General features: G+C 41.0%; 1 protein-coding gene across 1 annotated transcript in view; it reads left to right on the top strand.

The window, feature by feature from the left end:
* The first annotated feature begins 394 nt into the window (after positions 1 to 394).
* LOC134451587 (uncharacterized) overlaps positions 395 to 23,993 on the top strand; it is a 34,117-nt gene continuing 10,518 nt past the window's right edge. The window contains exons 1-8 of the mRNA XM_063202096.1: positions 395 to 1,093; positions 12,665 to 13,633; positions 17,327 to 18,038; positions 18,836 to 18,883; positions 20,809 to 20,933; positions 22,586 to 22,736; positions 22,862 to 23,121; positions 23,404 to 23,527. Of these exons, the coding sequence (XP_063058166.1) occupies positions 713 to 1,093; positions 12,665 to 13,633; positions 17,327 to 18,038; positions 18,836 to 18,883; positions 20,809 to 20,933; positions 22,586 to 22,736; positions 22,862 to 23,121; positions 23,404 to 23,527 (2,770 nt within the window). The 5' untranslated portion in view covers positions 395 to 712. The remainder of the gene's footprint in view (positions 1,094 to 12,664; positions 13,634 to 17,326; positions 18,039 to 18,835; positions 18,884 to 20,808; positions 20,934 to 22,585; positions 22,737 to 22,861; positions 23,122 to 23,403; positions 23,528 to 23,993) is intronic.

A 23,993-nucleotide genomic window follows, 5' to 3' on the forward strand; every position in this document is an offset into this window, starting at 1 on the left:
AGATGGTGAATGAAAAACAGTCTCTCAAAAGTTGTTGTGTCTAGGCTGGCAGCTGGGAAACTTTATCGTTTGCGCCACAGAGGAGGGGCCAGGAGGCGGGACGAGGAGACAAGCGCAAGTGGAGGAGGCAAGGTCGCATATTGCAACGCACACTGTGGGTCTTTCTGAAATGCAAGGCCAGTGTCCTTCCAAGTGTATCAGCCTAATTAGTCACGCCCAGTGATTGGATACTTTTTGGTGAACTCTACAGAATATCCAATCACTGGGGATGACTAATAAAGGGTATCCAATCACTGGGCGTGACTAATTAGGCTGATACACTTGGAAGGACACTGGCCTTGCATTTGAGAAAGACCCAGCGTCTACTTCAGGCAGGTCACAGTGCGCATGCGCGGCGCACAGCCTGCGCAGCACTGCTCCATCCCGAACGAGCTCTTGGGTTGCTAGTGTCCGTGGCTGACGGAGGCGGAGCGTCAGCTGAGGACGATGTCGAGCAGAAATCGCGGACAGAAGTTTGGAATGTAGAATTCCAACACAGACCTATATTAAATTCAATCTAGGTCTGTGAATGCAATATATATACACACACACAGAGATATGTGAGTGACTGTGGACATGAGCGTGCGTCTCCCTCCATTTGTTTTGCCTACGTGAGGACGGAAAGAGCGCTCCACCACCTCAGTTCTAGTCTACAACAGTTTGAAACAGGCAAATGGCTGTAAACGATAGCTGCAGGCTTTGTCTGAAAAACGTAAGAATTGATGGAATAATTAGCAACACCAAATTATTATTCGACAAAGGGTACTGTGCTAATGTAGCATCGCAGTTGGCAAAACTCGGGTTGACCATACACAACACGCCGCAGCGGTCGTACCGCGTCTGCCGCAAATGTTGTGCCATTATCTGGCGACTACTAAAAGATACCCAGGTATTGCAGAGATGGAAAGATCAGGAGACCGCAGTGGTCGAGGAAACCTCTCTGGAGACAAACGACGCTGCTTCCTCCGACGACAGGAGGACCGAGGAGTCCACGCCGTCCACTCCAACAACAACAGCCGAGTTGCCTCCTCCAACCAGCGCCAGCGAAACTGAGGTAACAGAATAACGCCTGTGTAATGCGCTGGTAACACTACATCTCAACTCGTGTTCATGTGGTTGTGAATCCAGGGAATCCCTCGGTTAAGATGAGCCACTGGGACAGTGGGCTAAGTTAGTCAAAACAAAAATCTTAGCTGAACTAGTTTTATTGACTATAAATGCAACCAGTGAACCCATCATAAAACAGACCTATGCCAATTTATTGTGGGGATTCACAGCTTGAAATAAGAATGGTGAGCAAGTAAATAAGAAGGAATACAATTGTTTGAGTTGTCTGCAACATGCAAACTTCTTTCTCAACTTGCCTGGGTAGAGCTAGATACAGCATATCTGGCTATGATCAATTGTTCAACCTAACCCGACAGGCCAGAGCAATCGCTCATTGGTCACCACTCATTTCAGACCAGAGCTGAGCTCACTCCTCCCAACCAAGCGCTCCAGGGCATCAGGTCAAAAAAATGAATTACGACGTAATCCATGTGGTCTGGTAAAACTAGGCTAGATTCAATACCCCATCTTGAATGGCTCATCTTGTCAAAATTAGGGAAATAGATCCTTATAAAATGTTTTTTTTTTTTTTAAAGAATAAAACCGACTTCATCAACAGGCTACAGTACAAAGTGACATTTCAGACAATGTGACTAAATATTCTTACATTTTTATTTACTCTAGTCTAAATAATCTTCCTTTTAGACCTACATGAAATTCACTTAGAAAGCACAAAAACACATTTTGACAAATATTTGGCATGTGCTTCTCTTTTTCATAAGTGTTAGAAAATTACTTCCTTTTAGGGGAAGATGCCGCACACTACTGCACTAGTGGTGTGCATTGGCACTGCCCTCACAATTCGATTACGATTCAGGAGGTAGCGATTCGATTCAATTCTACAATGCATTACAATGCATTACATTTATACTGAAAGCAAAGCAAATGTCTCATCAGTCATGATGAGGAAATACTGTAGTCAGATACTGAGCAACATTTTATTGGCTGTCTTGCAGTTTTCAATGCTTTGAAGTGCTTTTATTTAATTTAACATTCATTTGCTCCTGAAATATCCACGGAAGTAATTGAAACTTAAAAAAAAATCCGCATCGATTCTGGAACTTGCCGCATTGCATTGAATTGTCCATGCCCCGCATTGCATTGCATTACCGAATCGGTTATTGTTGACACCACTACCGCACACTCTTGTCTGTCAATCATGCTGAATTTTATTTACACAAACAATATTTCGGCCAGTGTGGCCTCTCGTTCTTACACAAGCATAGTGAAGACACCCCTTATAAATGGTCCTCTAGTTTGTGATTGGCTGATAGCAAACAGTTAATCAGTCCCATGACACGTGCCAAACAAGGTGGAGTCTCGTCTGTTTGCGATCAGCCAATCAGCCTATCCAAATATTTTCCCCCAAGTGCCAAATTATGTTGCACAAATGAGGCTGAGGGCCAAACAAATCACCCGACTGTATGGCCACAGGTAGGACACATACTTATACAAGCGGATTCCAAAAAAGTTGGGACACTTTGTATTTTGTGAATAAAATCAAAATGCTGGCATTTTTAAAACATCTAATATGTTAATAAGGTAGAGCATTATGTACAGACAACATATCAGTTGTTAAAGATGAACAGAATTATTGTTTTGAGGTAATTATGTGATCATTTAAAATTTGGCCCATGCAACAAATCTCAAAAAAGTTGGGACAGGGCCAAAACATGTTGTAATAGTTGGATAATTCTAAAAATTAAACAAGGAAGAATATTTTAAAATGAACTATATTGACTGCCAACATGAATGCACAAATAAAATACCATCACATAGAGGCTATGGCACTCAGCGGCAAAGATTTTGAGGGACTAATTACTTATCTATTATACAGAAAGATTGAATTATCAAAATTGCAGGCATATAAGGCCTACTTCCGTAATATAGAGTTCTGTGTAATCATTGCACGAGTTATGAGATCATGACATACTCGTGGTCAATAAGCAAACTATGACACTCCAACAATGACAGCTCTCGAAAAAATGACCATAAACACAACACTTGATTAATGCACATGACATTAAACAGTGTTGCATGTGGAAAAGCTCATTCTAAGGACCTAGGAGACATGTGAAACTGTCCTCTGATTACAGAATGGTAAATATTTAATCCATTTTAAAAATTATGGAGTCATGCACCCTCCAGGTCAGCGGCGTAGAACAGGGGGGGGAAACCCTGACTCATTCTTAGGGTACAGACCACCTGGGGGGCCCACCGGGGGCCCTCCAATGGAAAATAATTTTCTTCTTTCGTTTTTTTAACACATTATTTTTTAAATAATGTCAATACATGTTGGTAATTTATGTAATTCAAATGTTCTCTGGAAATACATCTGTTGAATTGGATATACTAGCCTGCAAATAGGCTATTCCATATCGGACACCCCCATTATCACGCATTGGTTTAGTCCGCCCGCTCGCGGACTTTTGATTGTACAATATGCGGAATCAACACTCACTCGCTTCAATATTAGGCCTATGCATTAAACGCAGCAGCCGGTTAGCCGAAAGACGTCTAAAACACCAGTCTTTCACAAAAAGAATAGAAAGGCAAGAGAGACAGGGGAAACAAAATGAAGGAAAGCAAATGCAGCTGATTTCTTGCAAGAAAGGTGAGCCCAAATGTCAAAATTGCAGCCTAGGCTACACAGGATAGCCTAACTGGCTAGGCCTATCCCATTCCCATTCCGTGTGGCCTTCTGTGATAGCCGAAGTCAAATGAAAAAAATCTCATTTTGTTGGCTATCATAGAACCCATATTTGTCTTTGATATAGGCTATTCATAAGTGTCCCAAAAGACCAACATGGGTCGATGTTGGTTCAAATATCCAAATGATAGCAAAGCTATTTGTAAAATAAATCCCACTCAATTTCAGAAAATGTCACGGACGTGAAGATGCCACCTGTTGCAGAAGGTGCAAATGGTGTGAACTTGAGAGAATGTGAGCCTATTTTAGCTAATATCCTAGTCTTGAAGAAAAGCAGTTTCTCAACCGGTTGCAATGCTGCCCGCCCTGGTCATCAAATTTGCAGATTGATTCTGTCCTCGTAACGATATGAATATTAATCGACGTCATGTTCATCAGTTGCCAATGTCAAGGTAGCGGCGCGAACAGCTGTCAGTCTTGAACTTTCATTCTGCTTTTATTTTGCGGTCTCAACACTCTCAATAGGAAAGCTCTGGTTACTTGGCCATGTCTCTGACCATCTGACAACGCCCGTTAGCTGAAGTGTGGTAAAATAATGACGAGATTTTGACGGGGCACCAGTCTGCGTTATGAATGCTGCTGACGCCATTCCATCTGCGCAAAGCGGTTTGCATAGCACAAGAAAAGACAGGCAGAGTAGCCTACCTCCGTGCTGAGCAGGTAGCCTATCTGCATTGAGTGCTCATGAAAATTACTACAAGTTAGGCTACTGTGAAATACTTCCTGGCCAATTTAATTCTGAAATTATATGCAGTAGCCTAATAAATAATAATTTCAAAGAAATAAATATAACTTCGGGTGCCCTGACTTTAAAAGGTTGAGAATAACGATATCAAATCCAAACAGCGACAGTAAATTTAGTTCTTTACTCTGCGACATTTCGAAGTCAGCTTCTGTCAGTAACCTAGGCTAAATCACAGCTGATTCTCTGTTCCTTGCTCTCCCAAACACTGATACGGGCAAACGTGACGTGCGTGCGGGGCAGTGCAAGTGAACGAATGTGTGCGCTAGTGCGTGTGTTTCTGCTCAGCGATGCACATTGAAGAAAGTTCAGTTCAACATATCAATGTCTCATGTGTCCATAGTGCACGAAATAGTAGGCTAAAAGCATTGAGAAGAGAGATGTAGGCCTACCAGTGTCTCCCCCTCACACCATAGTGATGAAGTGATTAAAAGTCATCCCTATGAATATGATGGCCTACTTTTCATAACTGGTTATGTGAAAGATTAAGACATTTTATATTTTTATTATGTCTATTAGCCTATGTCATATGATTGAAGATGAGGATGATTCAAGTGAAGGAGAGGACAGCATAGAGGGGTATTCTGAGGAAGGCAAGAAGGATGACGATATCAGGAGGTAGACGCACGGGGTGTGTGTGTGTGTGTGTGGGGGGGGGGGGGGGGGGTTAGGTTGGGGTGTGTGTAGGGGGGCCCATGGAAGAGGTCGTTCCTAGGGCCCCAAATTTGGTGCTACGCCCCTGCTCCAAGTTATATAGAAAATGAATACTTCAGCTTGATTTAGTGGTCAGTCTGAAAGACAGCATATATGATGGTAAGGGGGTGCAGAGGTGACTTGGTTAGGGTCTTCTTACTCATGTAGAGCATTAAAATGAATGTGGAATGATACATACAGACTTTAAACAGCAAACATAGCTACCAAGGCATTATATTTTGGAGCACCGCCTTTAGATATTGCCCCATAAAGGTGGCAAATTTCAATCTCTACTATGTTCCAACAGTGTGGTCCATCATTAGAGTAAACGGGTCACAAAATTGTTTTCTTGCAGTCAGGATATGCCACATATTAAGCATAACAAAAAGGTAAACAGGTTGAAGAACACACCTATCAGTTCAGCTGCTGAAATCATGTGTCGTACATCAAAATATCAAATTTTTGAATAAAATTATGCCATCAGTCAAAGTATCTAACTGTTCAGTCTCATCCCTTGTGTTGTGTTTAGTCTTATCCAATATAAAAAGCATTTTATTGGCCCTGTCCCAACTTTTTTGGGATTTGTTGCAAGGGTGAAATTTTAAATGATCACATAATTACCTCAAAACAATAATTCTGCTTGACTTTAACAACTGATATGTTGTCTGTGCATAATGTTCTACCTTGTTAACACATTGAATGTTTTGAAAATGCCAGCATTTTGATTTTATTCACAAATTACAAAGTGTCCCAACTTTTTTGGAATCCACTTTGTATATGGGTGGTTGACGTTTAAGGCCGTAACACAGTTAAAAGAGGAAACATATTTCAATTCCTGAATAAATGGGTGGAAAAATTGGGAAAAAAAGAGTAAAAATGGGGATGTCAGTGGTCCGTGGATTTTCGCCTGATTTTAGCCATTTTTGGGAAAATGTGTCTTGCGGTGTGACATCATTGGTGTGACATTTCTGTAAGATACAATAAAATGATTAATATTCTACACAAACATATCCCCAATGCTCTTTCTGCTATTGTTCCTTAAACCCCCACCCCACACACACACACTAGGTCTACTACCCACCCGCGCCCCCACCCCCACCCACACACGCCAATGCATCGTACAGGCGTTAGCCTTGCCCGTCCACAAACCTGACTTACTTGTCACCCCGCAGGACGCAATTTGTGTTGCGAAATTGAACTTGTAGTTAATATTACTGTATTGAGTTTTTTCACATTCATATTTTTTTTATATAAGGTTAATATTCATGCAATCATGCCAAATGCTTTATAAATGATTCAAAATGTTGTTGGTTTATTTTATAGCTGTATAAATTCCAGGTTTTATTAATGTTACAGTCACACCACAGGACATTTGACATATAAACCTTTCCATAAATCTGAACAAAAATGTTTCTTCTCATCTAAGACTAATATGAAACATGATGTACCACATCTTCTTTCGTTTTCAAGAGGAAAAATATCAATTTTGTTGGTGTTTAACTAATGTTATGTAAAAACAGGGCGTCATGTCAACCACCCCTATACGTATATGATTTCATTTGTTTCTGACTCATGACGGGCCAAATGTTTGCCGTGCCCTGGCAGGATCTTGCCCGCGGGCCGCCATTTGGAGATCACTGGTCTAGCCTGTACTAGTCCGGTCAAGAGCAATGTAAATATCGTTTCTGGGGCCTCATGTACGAAGCTCACTTACGGACAAAAAAAACTACTTAAGTTGTTTTCCACGGCCACGTTCAGATGTACTGAAACAGAGTAGACGTGGAAAACTGCGGATCTCCACACGAATTTCAGAGCTGCTGTGGAAGTTGCCGTAATCGTGGAAGTTGCTGTAACTGGTGCATTTGGTCTTTCTGGCGGCACACAGAGACATGCAGCGCGACTAACTTACATGTGCTGTACACGGTCAGAAATATTACAAAAATGCAGCCAGTTAAACGTGGATTTGAATGTTGATGTGCGTGATTTAAAAAAAAGAAGAAGAAGAAGAACCACTTCAACCATATTATTGTTGAGACACAGTGGCAGATGGTTAAAATGAAACAGACTCATGAAACTATCCTGGAGTTACAACGAAATTGGATGCCCATCAGCAGTGTTATTTCAAGTATTTGGCAGCTATTACACATTGTGTCTTCTTGCATTTGTGGGTAACGTCCTCACCGCAGTGCTTGTCCTTCTCTTTTAATAAGGCTACTGTAAAATCAGTCCATCAATTAACAGGTGAATTTGTAACTGAGTATTGGCTGCAGGTTATTCATACATGTGGCTATACCCCGACATAAACGTTTATTTCTTGCCAGCCTTGGCGACTGCCTCATCGCAATGTGTTTTGATGTAGGCCTAAATGCCTTGTAAATATCATTCGGGGGGACACCTGTATTGTACTGCAGTATAACATGAAGTTTTTTTGCAGTCCTCACATTTAAGTATTACCAATGCCTGATTTTATACACTCCAAAGTAATTTTGTTAGGCTATTGCGCCTTAGGCCTTTTTCCTTTTAAATTTCCCATGTTCCCCTTCCCGCGTTCCCTTTCCCATTCTTTCAACCAATGAATGCACATGAATGGGTCTGTTCATACTAATTAGAATATTCATATAGAATATTTAAAGGAGGAGGCAAGGCGGAGACTTGGGCCCGCTGTGCTCGTGCATGTGCGCAAGATTTCATGGCAAAACCTGGTTACACACTAATTGATACATCCAGATTTTTTTGTCCGTAAGTAACTTTCAAGATTTTCGCGTACACACTTTCTTGGTAGGGGTCATTTCACGTGAAATCAGACGCTTTGGGACCCGACCGATCCGGATTTCAATCATACTTGGTGTGCCTTTTTAGTAGCAAGGTAGCACCCCAGAACTGCATTGGTTTGAATCTGACACTAATATTAAGGGAGAAACAGACTAGGAAAGGTTCATATTTTAGGGTAGGACACTATGCATTCAGCCTGGAATATATCAGTCAGTGTTAGTCACAAAAAGATGCCTGTGGTATTGTTTGAAAGCTCTTTTCTGGCTCTACATATTACACAATCAGCTTGGAATACAACAACTCTCAGAATATGAATTATGATAAATTGAAAAATTAAAAATTGAATATCTAAAAAAACTATATTTTAAAATGGCCAGTTCCTTGTCCAAACGTAGCCGGCAATGTCATTAGCAACACCTCAAATGCTGGTGTTCGGTTCTTTATTCATTTCAGAGAGAATTTGACTCACAAATATGGCATCATACAGACCACTTACTGGCAACTGGTGGCTAGCATGTGTTGAGGAATGTATGCCGAGCACTGGAGAGGTGAAACTGAACTTCCTGCATCCTCATGGACCATCTCCATCCTTCACTTTTCCCTTCAGACCAGATAGACTTGTCATGGATCATCAGGATGTGCTTCTGGTAGTGGAACCTGTAACTGCAACGGGACGTACTTATACATTATCTACAAAAGACACAGCTGCTGCTTCAAATGCACTGGTGGAGTACAAAATGAGAGTGTAGCCATTGATTATCTCTTTAAAGTATGGTAAAGGGAAGATGACACAGGTACACAGAGAAGGAATGTTCACATATCATCATTTGGTGTGTATAAATGGACATCTGCCTTAGTTTCTGAAACCTGGGACCATGGAAACTGACCATTTTTGTTTTGTTTTTGTTTTGTCATGTGATGCTACTATGGTATTACCATATTATTAGTAAGTGGTCTGTATGATGCCATATTTGTGAGTCAAATTCTCTCTGAAATGAATAAAGAACCGAACACCAGCATTTGAGGTGTTGCTAATGACATTGCCGGCTACGTTTGGACAAGGAACTGGCCATTTTAAAATATAGTTTTTTTAGATATTCAATTTTTAATTTTTCAATTTATCATAATTCATATTCTGAGAGTCGTTGTATTCCAAGCTGATTGTGTAATATGTAGAGCCAGAAAAGAGCTTTCAAATAACACCACAGGCATCTTTTTGTGACTAACACTGACTGATATATTCAAGGCTGAATGTATAGTGTCCTACCCTCACATGTGAACCTTTCCTAGTCTGTTTCTCCCTTAATATTAGTGTCAGATTCAAACCAATGCAGTTCTGGGGCGCTACCTTGCTACTAAAAAGGCACACCAAATATGATTGAAATCCGGGTCGGTCGGGTCCCAAAGTGTCTGATTTCACGTGAAATGACCCGTAGGAAATCCACACACTTCTTAGTACATGAGGCTCCTGATCTCCAGAGAAATCGGGAACTCCACCCACGTTGTCAGAAACCAGTCAACCAGTACCAAACCTAGGGAGGCGGGTCAACCATGCTGTTTGGGAAACGTTAATTGTTATGGTCTTGGTCAGACCAAGTCTCGAAGAGATTTGAAAGTCCATGATAGGGATGCAAATTATCGATTAATTCATGAATCATTAGTTGATAGCCTTATCGATCAACTTACGATTAATTGATATGCGGCGTTTTCCCCCTGAAATCTCAATGTTTCTCAAAAAAACCTTCTAAATTAAAAAAAATAATTAAAATTTGAGATAAAATACCACATGTAAATTAATTCTATTTCAATTCTTTAATCCAAAGGTGATTTAAATATTCCCACTATTCACACCCTTGTTCACACACACTCTTCACATGCCCATTTCACCTCACCTGGGTCTCTTGTCAGTTGAATTTTCGATTAATTGCGATTAATGTTTTTTAATCGATTAACACATTGATCGATTAAAGTCGATTGCATCCCTAGTCCATGATAATCAGGCTAATATTCGGCCATCATCTGACAAAGTTCTCCACCTGTCCCCTGTACTCTCCCTCTTAGCCATTTTTCATGCACCCCACGATGGAAAGCTGAGTGGCTGGAGCATTGGCCATCTCTAAAGAAAACTGTCCTCAGCGTTCAGTGGTGTCAGAACAAAAGGAATCATGTTAGGCAAAGGTAACTTTGTATGTGTGACTTCAGAGACGCATCATTTGCCGTGATGAATTTGACCGATTTCAGCCTTGCTGAGGCACCCTCAGGTAATCACCTGTTCTCTGCCAAATTTCACAGCAAGTGCAAGTTACTGTGGTTCATAGACCTCTCCAGGTCTCTTGCTAACCATTAGATGACCAGGTGTTGCATTAGATGTGAAATTTGGCAAAGGATAGGAGATGATCTGATGGGACATGCACACACAGATGACACGTTTCCTTAACGTCTCCGTGAGCAGTGCGAGTCCGAGAGGTTCGCGGGCTGCCTTTCACACTGCGCAGTTAACGTCCACGTTCTATCCGCGGGCAACAGCCATTCATTTTTAATGGGAGCTGCGCATTGAATGCAGACATGTCCAGTCGGGACAGACATGCGCCGCGCTTACACCGTGCTCCTGTGTGCAAGGCATGATTTGTTTTCATGCATTCTAATCGTTTCGGGCTGATAACGGACACGTGAAGTGGACGTACTGTGGACGTTCGCGCTGTTGGTGTGTATGCATCGTGAGGGAGCTTCAGCAAGGCTGAAATCGGTCAGATTCATCTTTGCAAACGGTGCGTCTCTGAACCCGCATGCAAAATTACCTTGTGCCAAAACTTGTTTTCTAATGTTCTGACAATGCTCCTGAATACTGAGGAATGTTTTTTAGAGAAGAAAAATGATACAGCCACTTAGTTTGGCCAATCAAGCTGTGTATGGAGGACCACCAGATCAATACCCTGACATGGTTGACATGGTCAGCCCAATTTCCTGCCCCGAACCGCCTTGAAAGCCTCTGGACTGTGATCAAGAGGAAGCTGGATGGTCACAAGCCATCAACCCAAGCTCAGAACTTGAATTCTTGCACCAGTCTTAAATTAAAGTAATCCAAGAACAATGTGAAGGAGTAATAATGGAATGCATACCAAAACGCATGAAAGCTGTGACTACAAATCAGGGTTATTCCACCAAATATTGATTTCTGAACTCTGCCCAAGTTAATACATTACTACTATGTTGTTTTTAAGTTAATATCAACTTGTTTTCTTTGACATTTTTGGGATTTGGAAACATTACATCTTATGTGTTGTTTTGATCATTTGAGATTTTCTGCAAATAAATGATCTAAATGACAATATTTTCTTTTGAAATTCGGAGGAAATGTTGCCGTTAGTTTATAAAATGAAATGACAATGTTTGCTTTACTCAAACCCATACCTATCCATAAAAATATCTGAAAAACTGAACATTTCGAAGTGGTCTATCAATATTTGCCGCGGCTGGATAATATGATAAATAAATACTTCAACCAATTTTGTACATCAGCACACATTTATCTTTTATATAATACAAAAAGTTAACCTATCTTATCCTTATCCTTAACTTATTTTCCAAATGTCAGATTCAGTCTTCATATTGAAAAGTAAAAAAATAAAATATTTTTTTAAATAAATTTTTTGCACATATTAATTCACAGTAGTTATTATAATATCACCAGCATCATCAAATGCCATTACCTCTTTGGATGGTAATGTGAAGACTAGGGCTGGGACTCGATTAAAAATTTTAATCGCATTAATCTATAGGCTTTGAAATTAATGAATCGCATTTTAATCGCATTTAAATATCTGACTTGAGAACAGTGAAAAATATTTTTTTTCACATGGATTGAATAATTGCAATAAATAAGATTAATCTAAAAATATTATTCATTTTTAAAAGAAAACTCAATTTCAGCAGGCTTTTCACCATCAGGCGTAATACTACCCTCCACTGATCTAATCCAGAACTAACTAGCTATATTATACTGCGATTTTTTTTTATTTAAACGCGATAATTAATAGAAATGAACACGTTAATGTCCCAGGCCTAGTGAAGACCTTTTGGTAAGTTTAGTTCTTAGAAAGGATTAATTGCGCATCAACTGTGTTTTCAACATATTCCTAAGAACCTGATTTAGAAATGATGTTAAGAAGTATACCGATAAACCCCATACAAATATGAATTGTTTAAGGTAAAATACAGAGAAAAAAACCCCCTGAAATGTCACTCGAATTATAGAATGACCCATGTGATAAAAGTATTATTGACAGCTCCATTGTGAGCCATTATTTTTTGTCCCTAACTAATACTACTGGGACTTCAGTCACTCACCCTTTCCATTGGTTTTCAGATTCACTGGTTTCAGATGCAACATTGGCACTACACAGTCATTTAGTAATGGGCATTCAGGTATTTACATGAAAAAGATTATTTATTTGGAAAAGAGAAACAAATCAACTGTGAAACATTTCTTTTTTCAACAGGAAAGTATTCTAGGGGGTGGGTTCTCAAGAAAATCCTTGCATTTGATTGGTTTAGGCCTACTCACTTGCTAGAACTAAGAAAATGTTTCTGTTCAACCACAGATTCTTCAAGGAAGTCAACAACTCACATCAAAACCAACTCGTGATGCTGAGGAATGCGACACCAAAGCCGAACACCACTCTGCGACACAGCGAAAACTGTGTGCCTGTGGTGGACCTAGTGGAACACAACCCCCCGTATTACCCATACAGCCTATGGTAATACCAGTAAACGGTCGATGTCGTCTTTGCAATGACATCCTAAGGGTAAACTATACAAACAGCCAACTAATCTTTGACAAAGGACACAGCAACCAAAAAAGCTTAGACAAACGTCTTACCAAGCTTGGTTTGGAATTGTCGAACGTGCAAGAAAGATCGAAGCGAGTATGCTCGAAGTGCATTCGCTTGATTGAGAAAGTCGAAGCCATTCTCAGACCATGGCAGAAAGCAGAAGAGGAGCTACCACTGAAGTCTGAACCCTCATCTCCGACTACACAGTCATCAGTGAGTTCTATGGGTGGTGCAGCATACGGGGGAAACGTGAGCTCTCCAAATTCTGTAAGACTTGAATTGTCTTCCCCCCCAATACAAACTCCCACATTATTTGTCCTTAATAATCAACTGTATGTTCAGACTACTCACTCCCAAACAAATCAAGTTTGTGTATCCAATCCTGTAGTCCCCTCTGCACCCGTTTTTGTATCCAATCCTGTCGTTCCCTCTGCACCAGTTTTTGTATCCAATCCTGTCATCCCACCTGCACCAGTTTTTGTATCCAATCCTGTCATCCCCTCTGCACCTGTTTGTGTATCCAATCGTGTTATTGCACCTGCACCGATGCCAATGGTGTGTGTAAAGTCAGAGAAAATGGAGGAAGATGAACAACAATGTCAAGTGTCTTTGGACAAGGCGACGCAGACACACAACCCTGAGTGGGAGCGTGTCTTGCGGCGTGCATTACGTGCACAAGAATCTCCCATGGCAACAACTGAAAGCTCTCAAAACGGAGCAAGGAACAGTGTTCTGGAGGTAAGTCACTGAGATAAAGTCATTTGCATAAATGTCATATCACGATTTTTTTAACATTATTTTTTTTTTATCATTATCTTCCATCCAAGTGGAAGACACTCTCATAAAGTGCACAATTAGAATACAATAATGTAAAGAATAAAAGTGAAGACTACAACACCAGTGAGTAACCGTCAATTTAACAGTCCCTCCCTCCAGTTTTTCGCGATTCAGCGATCGCATGGATTCATGCAAATTCAATGATATTCTGCATAATTTCACGATGCCACGTAATTCCTGTAAAGCCGCATTTTCCCTGCAAATTTTCCCCTTTGTCCCCTTCAACATTCTGTGGAGTTTATAGGCAGCTGGCATGTTGCATTGCAGCTTGGATATTTCAAAACTTATTGCACGTGTGTTATTCTATGTTTGCTGACATAAATAGCATGCTGCAAATTGTGTTCTGTTATTTGAGTGCTTCGTGGTTCCGCTTGATCAGCCTGGACTGGCGTTCGGTGCGCTCAACACAGTCCTCGGGGCTGATGTAGTCGGGCTGCTTTTCTTTGAGCTGGAAGCATAAAAAGCCGGGGCACTTTATGCAGACCCCTCTGTCACGTTTGTGATGTGAACTTCATGCACGCTGCAGTAGACATCTCCGCGCCAGCTTTCGAGTGAAAAAGTTGCATAAAGCTTGAAAAGTTGTATCCAAATGATAGGCGTGGCGTCTGCCTGTACCCTACCTATTGGTGCGTACCATACTGGTCAAGTCTGCAGGCGCCCCTGATCGGAGAAAGTCTACGGTGCAGTATCATCTGCAGAGCCAGAAACACCTGCTAGCCGAGGGCAAATTACCCCCATGGCCAAATGTAACTTTTGTAAATGTAATTTGTGTTGGGATTTCTACAGAAAATTAAAAGGAAGTGTGTTTCTGAATCTCTCTCTCTTTTGTCTTAACCCTATTCAGACTGGGCTTTTTTGGCATTCCTGGGCCTGGGGGGGGGCTCTTTTGACCCCCCCCCCCCCCCCCCCCCCCCCCCCCCCCCCCCCCCCACACACCCCCCCCCCCCCTCATAACTCATGAACGGAATACAGTATGACTACGAAACTTGGGGGAGATGATCTTCATATGGGCATCTATGAGTGACATAATTTTTGTGTAATTATCTGGTATTATGACGTCATTATGACATCATTATCCAGGCGCGGAGTGGCCGTCGGGAGATCGGGGACTTGTCCCGGTGGGCCGCGGCCGTGAAATGTAATAAAACGGCCGCCCTGTAGTCTTGTTCAGCCCTGTAGTTTTCTGAGCGTTGTTATTTGCATGTTGTTTATTTGCATGTACTGTCTTCCCAATTTCCACCTCTCTATAATTCTCCTTCACCGACTAGCCAGTATTTATACCGTATACCAGACGGCAATACCTCACTGACGGTGTCAAACAGTGAATTGGCCACACCCCTTCTCTACTGATAATTTTCATACACCGTAGATCGCGGAAGTTTACAAGATCTTAGTAACACAGTTTCGTTTTCAGTATTTAAATAACATGTGATATGTAGATTGGTTCCCAAAGGATGGAAATATTAATAAATTATGATTTATTTTCCGATTTCCACACGACTGTTACAGTTCACAGTCTTTCCAGCCAGATCCTCTTGCTCTGTGGTTATTGAATTGGGTTACGAACAGACTCCACCAAGTGGTAAGGAAGAGAACTGCACCTAACAGAAGCAATGGGTTTTGTTTTGATTTGTTAGAACTACCAGTATCTCCTTATAGTCGAAATAATATTATTATCATACATATATTTATATGTGGTACATTTAGGATGTAGCCTATGTCTGAAGAAATGGAACAAAATAATTACCACACAAGATTCTGATGTGACCAGTGCTGGGTGTGTGGGCTAAGCTGTGGATTAAAGTAGAGTGATTGCAAGAAACAAAGACATTTGCTGCGACGAAGACAGCGTTTTAAGGTAGGCCTACACCGTTTGGTTATACATTTTGTTGACTTATGGTTGTGGTTTGAAATAGCTAGGTTTGGCTTATTTGCTGCATGGTGGGTTTATTGCACAATGTAGACAGACTTTTTGTAAGCTATAGGCCTAGGCTACTATATATTTTGTAAGCCTACTCTTCTAAAAATCCCCACACCCAAAACTTTGTGCCCATGCTCATCCTGTCTTCCTTAAACGATATTTCAGTTTCAAACTGTCAAAATGACAGTGGAGTGCACATTTGCATGGCACAGAAGCATGATGTAACTTAGCCTAACCTAGGCCTATGAATGCTTTGGACTGTGATGATGGCTCCAGTGGTGTAGTCTACTTTTTGAAGTGGGTATACTGTATATTTGAGCATTTTTTGATGTGTACTGTATATATTTGTGCTATTGTAAATAATGGATCAATCAATTTTAAGTGGGTATACTGTAATAATGTAATATACTGTGTAATGAAATTTTGAAATGGGTGCGTATACCTGCGTTTTACGTAGACTGCGCCACTGGCTGTGCATTTCATCAAGGTGTAGGCTAAATACTCCAATTCAGGTTGATATTTTGACAACACTAATGTTCACATGTAGTACGACTGCAGATTTCGTGGCTTTTGTCTTTTTGGTTAGGAAACCATGTTGTTCGCTTTGTGTTTTTTTTGTTTTGTTTTTTTTATTTTTAAAGAGGGCCGCCAAGGGGAAAATTCTCCCGGTGGGAAAAGGTGGGCCACTCCGTCCCTGGCATTATCTTATTATGCCCAAAATCTCGCCATAATGGATTTTCCAACTCATTTAGGTAATGCACTTAAATTTTAATGATTTTCTGCTTCAAACCACTTAAATGCTCACAAAGTTGTCTGATGCTAATGGAAATAACAAAAAAATATGAAAATATATGGCGTCATAGATATGGTGTAGTGATTTTTGGTCAGACATACTTGTCAGAAAACCGTTGCCATGGCAACAGCAAAAATGATAAACCTAATCTTTCGGTACCTAACTGTAGCCAATTAAATGGTAGGAAAAGTCACAAAGTTTCGTAGTCATAGCTTAAGTAGTTAAGGAATTATACGACATCAAAGTTGGTGCGGGCACTTTTAGCCCCCCCCCCCAGTCTGGATAGGGTTAAGCCTGCTTAGACTGATTGGCGCAAAATCTTTGCAAAAAAATTAGAAAATGCCGCCACAAAATCATACATTTTGACCGCAAAAATCACAAAATCCCAGTGCAAAATCCTGGAGGGACTGATTTAATACTGATAGTTAACATCCTCACTGCAAGACGACCTATTCTAAATGATTTCTTCACATTGGCAGATTCGAGACGATCTTGTACTCGATATCATGATTCACAATTTATATCGTCGAATTTGTATCGCCCACCCCTACGTTCTGGTCAGGAACACAGCTGTAGTCAGGTTGGACCTTGAAACGTAGTCAGTATCTGGCCCTGCATTGTCCAATCGGTAGGGCACTTGCCTGCCATGCGGCTGACCCGGGTTCGATTCCTGGCCCGGGTCCTTTGCCGACCCCTCCCCGTCTATCTCTCTCAATTCGCTTCCTGTCCACCTCTCACACTGTCCTATCAAATAAAGTTTTTTTTTCTTTTTTTCTTAAGTATCCAGTATCCAATCAAACAAAAATGCTGCAACAACACCACACATTGTGTTTACACAACTGTTAGTTGACTACAAAAGAGTCTCCTTTCTGGGTTTCAGGTGGTTCTGCATTATCGCTCCCGGTGTCAGAGCCATGTGTGTGCAGATGATGACACATCAAGCCTAGTGGAAGCCATCGCAAAGAAAAACTGGAACTGGGCTGCCAAAAAGATCATGAGACACACAGAGCTACTTGGACCTGTCACTGACAACATTCTGGTCCTTATCGAGGAGGAATGCAAGAAGCTCTGCAATCCAGACGCCGGTTTCATGCTGGCCGAGACGTCCATTGAAGATCTGAAGGCGTTCTCCCTTCAGAAATTACGAACAGACCTCCAGCGCCTTGCCCCGTATTTGCTGTCGATTTTCTTGTGCATCTCCAGAAAATCTGAGAACATTGCATGTGTCGCAGCAGCGATAGCTTTGAGAGGCCGAGACCAACACTTGGCAGCCTTTTCGCACTATGTGACTAACATCCTGCTGTATGGTGGGGTGAGGAGGAGAGTCCTCAATAGCATTACAAAATTCGGCATAACCGTTTCGTACACAAGTGTGTTGAGGAAACGGATGGAACTTGCGAGCAGTGGAGAGCACTTAGAACCGCTGAAAACAACCAACAAAACATTCCTGAATGAAGATGATGATGATGACGAAGACAGCAGATCAGCCAATGATGGATGTGTGCAAGGGAGCGAAAACAACGTTGCCGAAGGAACTACCAGAACGAGCATGCCCGATGTTACTGTGAGAGACCAGAGTGAAACCATGCACGGTATGAGTTATTCTTGTTTGGTATAAAAGATTCTTTCTGTATGACATCCGACACTTTGGTTAGTCCTGGGTAGGGGTGTAAATCACAGCCTCCATCACAATGGGGCACCTAAGTCACGCCCTTCTATTTCCGATCCATGGGGCTGGAGCTCTCAACATTTTGAATGGTAGTAAACAAGTCAAACTAAATCCTCATCCCGTTTGGCATGTGCTCTGGATTTCACATATGATGGCAGTGAATTTCAAAGGTTTGGATTTACGTTGCAAGACCACTGATTTTCGAAATGCAAGAAACGTTATTTTAGCTTTTGCGCAAAACTGTGTTGGAGACTACAACGTGCGCAGCATGTTTGACGTGAACCGAGGCACAGCCAACCCTACCGCTGTACCGCGGCTGAAGTGGCTGCACGTCGGACATGGGACTTCTGTTGTGTAGTCCAAATAATTGTATATTTTTGCACGCACACTATTCAAAAATCGCTTGCCAAGTGAAGTCGACAAGCACACCATTGGTTATCATTAATTCTGAGGTACAGCATAGGTATGTGTGATCGACGTGGGAATACGAAGTGGATCGGAAAATAGCTTTGATCAGTCCATTATAGGCCAGTCAAAAGTTTTGGCTTTTACAGCCCCATGAGACGCCCGGAAGGGGTGGAGACTTGGGTGCCCCATACGATTCGATATCGATTTCTTAAGGCAGCGATTTGATTATTTACGATTCTTTACTTAAGATTTTCAGTTTATTCAGTTTAATTTGCTTTTTTCCAATTCTTTTTCCACGTTCTACCTTTTCAGTAAAGATATCCCAAAGTGTGGACAGCGTCAACAACCAAGACACTATGGGTCAGTGACATTTTACAATTTTGCAGAAGTGAGTACACCCCTCACATTTATGCAGATTTGTTAGTATATCTTGAATGAACAGTAGCCAGTGTATACAACTGCATGTTGAAATTGGCAGAAGCTATCTTTTAATGACTTATATAGTCACTTCTTTTTATTGCTCACTCAAATAATTTGAAATACAGCCATTAAAAGATAACTTCTGCCAATTTCAACATGCAGTTGTAATGCACACACTACCCTGGACTTGTCAGTATCTGAGATTTTTTCCCCCAGCATTTTCAGAGATCCTGGTCATGGTAATGGGGGCAGAGTTTGTTTACATTGGAAGAAAATATCTTGATTTACGCCCAATAACATCCAAAAGGTTATGCAACATCAGCAGGCATTTATCGAACAGCGATACAACAGCGATATAATATTTGGAGTAGGTCTATGTTAAGGTTTTTAATGTTTTATGAAAATCTGCCCCCAATAGAATAGCTCAGATCTCAGAAAGGGCTGAGCCGAAAAATCACCTAAATAAACTGCATTAAAATTAAGTCCACCAGTGTGCAGTGATCCTTCTTCTTTACCGCACACTGGTGGACTTAATTTTGCAACATTTTATTTAGGTGAACAACGCTTTTCGCCTTGCGCTAGGTCAGGTTCACTTTGGAACACAAAGTGAACCCGACGAAGCGCAAGGCGAAACGCGTTGTTCACCTAAATAAAATGCATTAAAATTAAGTCCACCTGTGTGCGGTGATCCTTCTTCTTTACTTTGGCAGAAGTTACCCTTTAATGCAGGGGTGTCAAACTCATTTTGGTCCGGGGGCCGCATACAACCCATGTGGACCTCAAGCGGGCCGCATTACTAACATCATCGCAAAAAAAAAAAAAAAAACGTAAAGCAGAGGATTAGTGTTCAGTACTATCACTTTTTAAGTGTGTTGAATATGTAGAAAACAATGCAATACTGATAATCCTATGCAAAAATTCCTTGACTTCATTCATTCATTGGCAACCGTCAATTAATGAAATATGGGACAGTTCATTGTGGCAGGGGGTCTGGGCGTTTACCCCCAGAAAATTTTGTATTTCTTATATGTAATTTCCTGCATTTTCACGCATTCTAACATCCCGTTTCCAGTTTGAGCTTAATAGGAACCAATACAAATCCTATTATATTTATTATTTAATTACAACCAATACCAATACAATACGAATAAGAAGTATTAACATTTTATCTCTATATATGAGGTCTATAATATATGAGCTTTATGAAATGCCTGTTACAGTACAAATTCACTATTTATAATAGAAGTGTGATGTGCACTTTACTACATATATACAGTGTAACAGAGGGACCATTGGGTTAATGTCATGCAGGTTTCGATTTTGCCCCGATGGCCGTAATTGCGCATTTCGGTTATTTCATTTAAAAAAAAACAAAAAAATTTACATCCGGGCCGGACATAGGAACATAGGCTAGGTATGTTTGACACCCCTGCTTTAATGTCTCAAAATGTACCTCGTGATAGAATTGATGTTGACTGCCCCTGTAGTGGCATGAGGACTGATACCATTCAGGCTAAAAATCAGGAACAGTCCTTCGGGAAAATGCCCTTAATGCCGCATGCCCAATCCAGCCATGGATTTTAACATAGGGTGTAGTCACTTTTGTGAGGTACACTTTGAGACATTAATGGCTATATTTCAAATTATTTCAAATTAACAATAAATTGAAGCGACTATATACATTGTGCGCTGGCTACGGTTCATTGTGTCAAAGTGAAATTATTGTTGTCCCGTTAACAGATATACCTACAAATCTGCAGAAATGTGAAGGGGTGTACTCAATACTGTGACATACTGCATATCTGTATGTCTGTGTCATCTCTAAATGGACACTATGTATTAATGCACTGTCCTAATTCTTACAGATAGTCCAATGCAGAGCACTCATGAGAACCCCAGTGGAATGGAACAGACTACTGGTGTCAACACTCCATCACAGAGGGACCAGGAACTGGAGTCCAATGAAGATACAGATGCACCCTCCAATATAGTAAGGCCAAGTTCAGACTACAAGAGTAGTATTAGAGTTTATTAGAGACGAGTTAGTTTTATTGTTATTATTTTAGTTTTTTTTACTTGCTTCTGTAAGAGTTATTTCTTTAGCCATAGTCTAATGCAGGGGTGGGGAACCTTTTTCATTCAAGGGGCCACTGTGACGGAGGTCATCTTGCACCTGTTCACCCCCCTCGGGGATCGAACGTGCGATCTCGTCAACTACAGCGGTCCGGCAATGGGAGACACAGTACGATACCGCTGGGCCAAGCCAAGAGACTAGTCTCCCGGCCCAACGGCATCTGCACTGTATGAGGCTATCGGAGGGAGGTTTACCAACGTTCCACGCCAACTCTGCTAGTTACACCACTTCAAATTCATCTGAGGGCCGTAAAAGTCCTCCAAGGGCCGTACTATGAACACAAACCAGGATTTCCCCCTGCACTTTAGGCCTATATTGAAGGCAGCCATCTTTAAAACAGTCCTCACCTTCTTTAGGTCCCCTGAATATAACTGCAAATGTACTGCAGATGTATTTTCTAAGATTCCACTACAAAATATGTAATATACGTATAATGTGAAGCTGCATAACATTAAAATCACATCAGGGGCCGGATAGAACGGCCTCGAGACATAGGTTCCCCACCCTTGGTGTAATGGTTATGGTGTAATGTATGGTGTAATGGTTGGTATTGCATTGAAAAGAAATGTTCAATTTGACATTCTATACCGTCCATGGCCAGTGTACAAATGGAGCGGGTGCCCGCGGGCATTCACACTTCACCCTCGACCAACCAGACAACCAGAGTGCACATTCAGCAGCACACAGACAGTGCATTTCTCCGCAGCGCAAAGATAGCCAGCTATTATTTTATAAAAATGTTATAGAATTGCTCTGTTACTTGCAGACTTTGTGTTCATCTTCTGTACCAAACTTACTGTAAGAGATATCTTGCTGCGTTGTAGAGGGAGAGGTGAGAGGAGCTTTTACCAGAAGCACTGGGAGCATATAAGGATCCTTGTTGCACGGGTTGTGTTGCTATGCCAGTTGGTTAGTTAACCCCAAATAAAGTTGCTATTTCTTAACTCACCACTGTAAAATCACAGATTATGTCTAAGCCCTTCAATAACATGAATTATCCAACGTTTGTTTTTTTGCTGAAAGATTTCCAAGTCAGCCTAATAGTTTGCCAAAATTGACAACGATAGCACTGTTTTCTCAGCACGTTTACTGATCAGTACTAGAGTGGCTTTCTAATATTGTTGGCCTACCTATAGATGCATATAGCTCAGTAATGTATCTGTTGCGTAGCCCAATGATACTGCAAAGTTAAGAATAAGCATTGATTACAGTCAGTTTTCAAATGTGGGTCGGGTACAATATTGTCATAGTGTCATATTTGTCGGCCTGGGCTGTTTTCCCAACGCTGCCCCATCTCTCTCTCCCAAACATTTCCTGTCTTCTCTATACTGCCATATACAATAAGCCCCAAAGCATATATTAGTAAAAAAGAAAAGAAAAAGGAACAAAAGCAAAGTGACTTGTGTTTCTGTAAAGATGACCTGTGTTTTTCTTACAGATGAAAGATAAGCTGTAGCCAGTAAAGTACCTTGATAAATAACAGATCTCTTTAAATACATATTCTTAAGCACCCCACACACTTGAAAGGGCGCCCTGACGTCAATCAGTATCTAAAGGACCTGGTCTACAAATGTCCATGCTGCAAGTTCTCTACGGAATACAAGCACAAATTCAACTTTCACATGGACTTCCACATTAATCACGCTGTTCCATTTAAAGGTATGATCAACATTACTGTTGTAATGAACCTTAAAGATAATCATGAAGATATTTCCGTTCACACCGTTTTTTTATGAACGTGTTAGAACATTCTGAGTTAATGAGGGTTTTCTCCTGTTTTTTAGGGTACTACATCTGCAAATGCCAAATGCTGTGTCGTCTAACACGACAGACGTTGCTTCCAACGGCAGTGCTCAGTGCAGAGCCGCACTTCCATTGTCTTTTCTGCCAGCTTACAATTGAGATGAAACAAAACTTTGCGTTGCATTTGATGTATTGCTCCATGCCACCTCATCCTTTTCCTGCCTCCATCCACAACGAGCGGCCCTCCAACCACAACCCTCTGCCCTGCAGTGCTGGAGCCACTAAGGATCCGCCATCTCCAGTACGTTTTATTTTTATTACCCATATATCCAGGCCTAGAAACTGTTGCTACTTCTACTATTTTCCTTTGTGATTTGCAGGACCCATGTGGTTACCTGACTCTTGCCATCTGATATGGTGCCATCTGATGTAAATCAGGTTACCCATGTGGTACAAACCTATTTTATATGGCTTAAGCACTTAAGCACATATATATATATATATATATACCTGCTGTAGTTGATTGTGTTAATGACAAAAACAAATGTATTATGAGTGTTTAACTTGTTCTGTCAAATTTTAGGCCACTCCATCTGGACAGCGTGTGATGGGTCACCATATGGCTTGCCAAACTGATCCACCAGAAACGACCACAGTTGCAACACAATTGTCCATCGAGACATTTAAACCCCACTGCAAAAGCAGAGGTAGGTTAACCAGTGTTTACTTTGCATTATGCCATCAATTTCTTTCTGTGCTTCACTTACTGTGTGTTTTGATTCAAAAGCGAACCAAAGTGAATGGGTAGCTGAAGTCATTGAAGAGTCTTCTCCCGTGAACTTGCTCTATTCACTCTGGAAGTCATATTGAAGCTTACATTTAACGGACACTGTGAGATTTTTAGTTGTTTATTTCCAGAATTCCTGCTTCCCATTCACTAATGTTACCTTTTTCATGAATACTTTCCACCAGCATCAAATTTTAAGTATTCATTGTGATTGGAAAAAGTGCACTTTTCATACATGAAAGGGGGGATCTTCTCTATGGTCCACCATTTTGAATTTCCAGAAATAGCCATTTTTAGCTGCAAAAAGGATTGTACTTGGGCCATACTACAAAATATTAGTTTATTATTTAGTAAACTTTCATGAAAATATCAAATTTGGAAACAGG

Source organism: Engraulis encrasicolus, chromosome 1 (assembly GCF_034702125.1).
Source record: "Engraulis encrasicolus isolate BLACKSEA-1 chromosome 1, IST_EnEncr_1.0, whole genome shotgun sequence".
NCBI classification, from domain to species: Eukaryota; Metazoa; Chordata; class Actinopteri; order Clupeiformes; family Engraulidae; genus Engraulis; species Engraulis encrasicolus.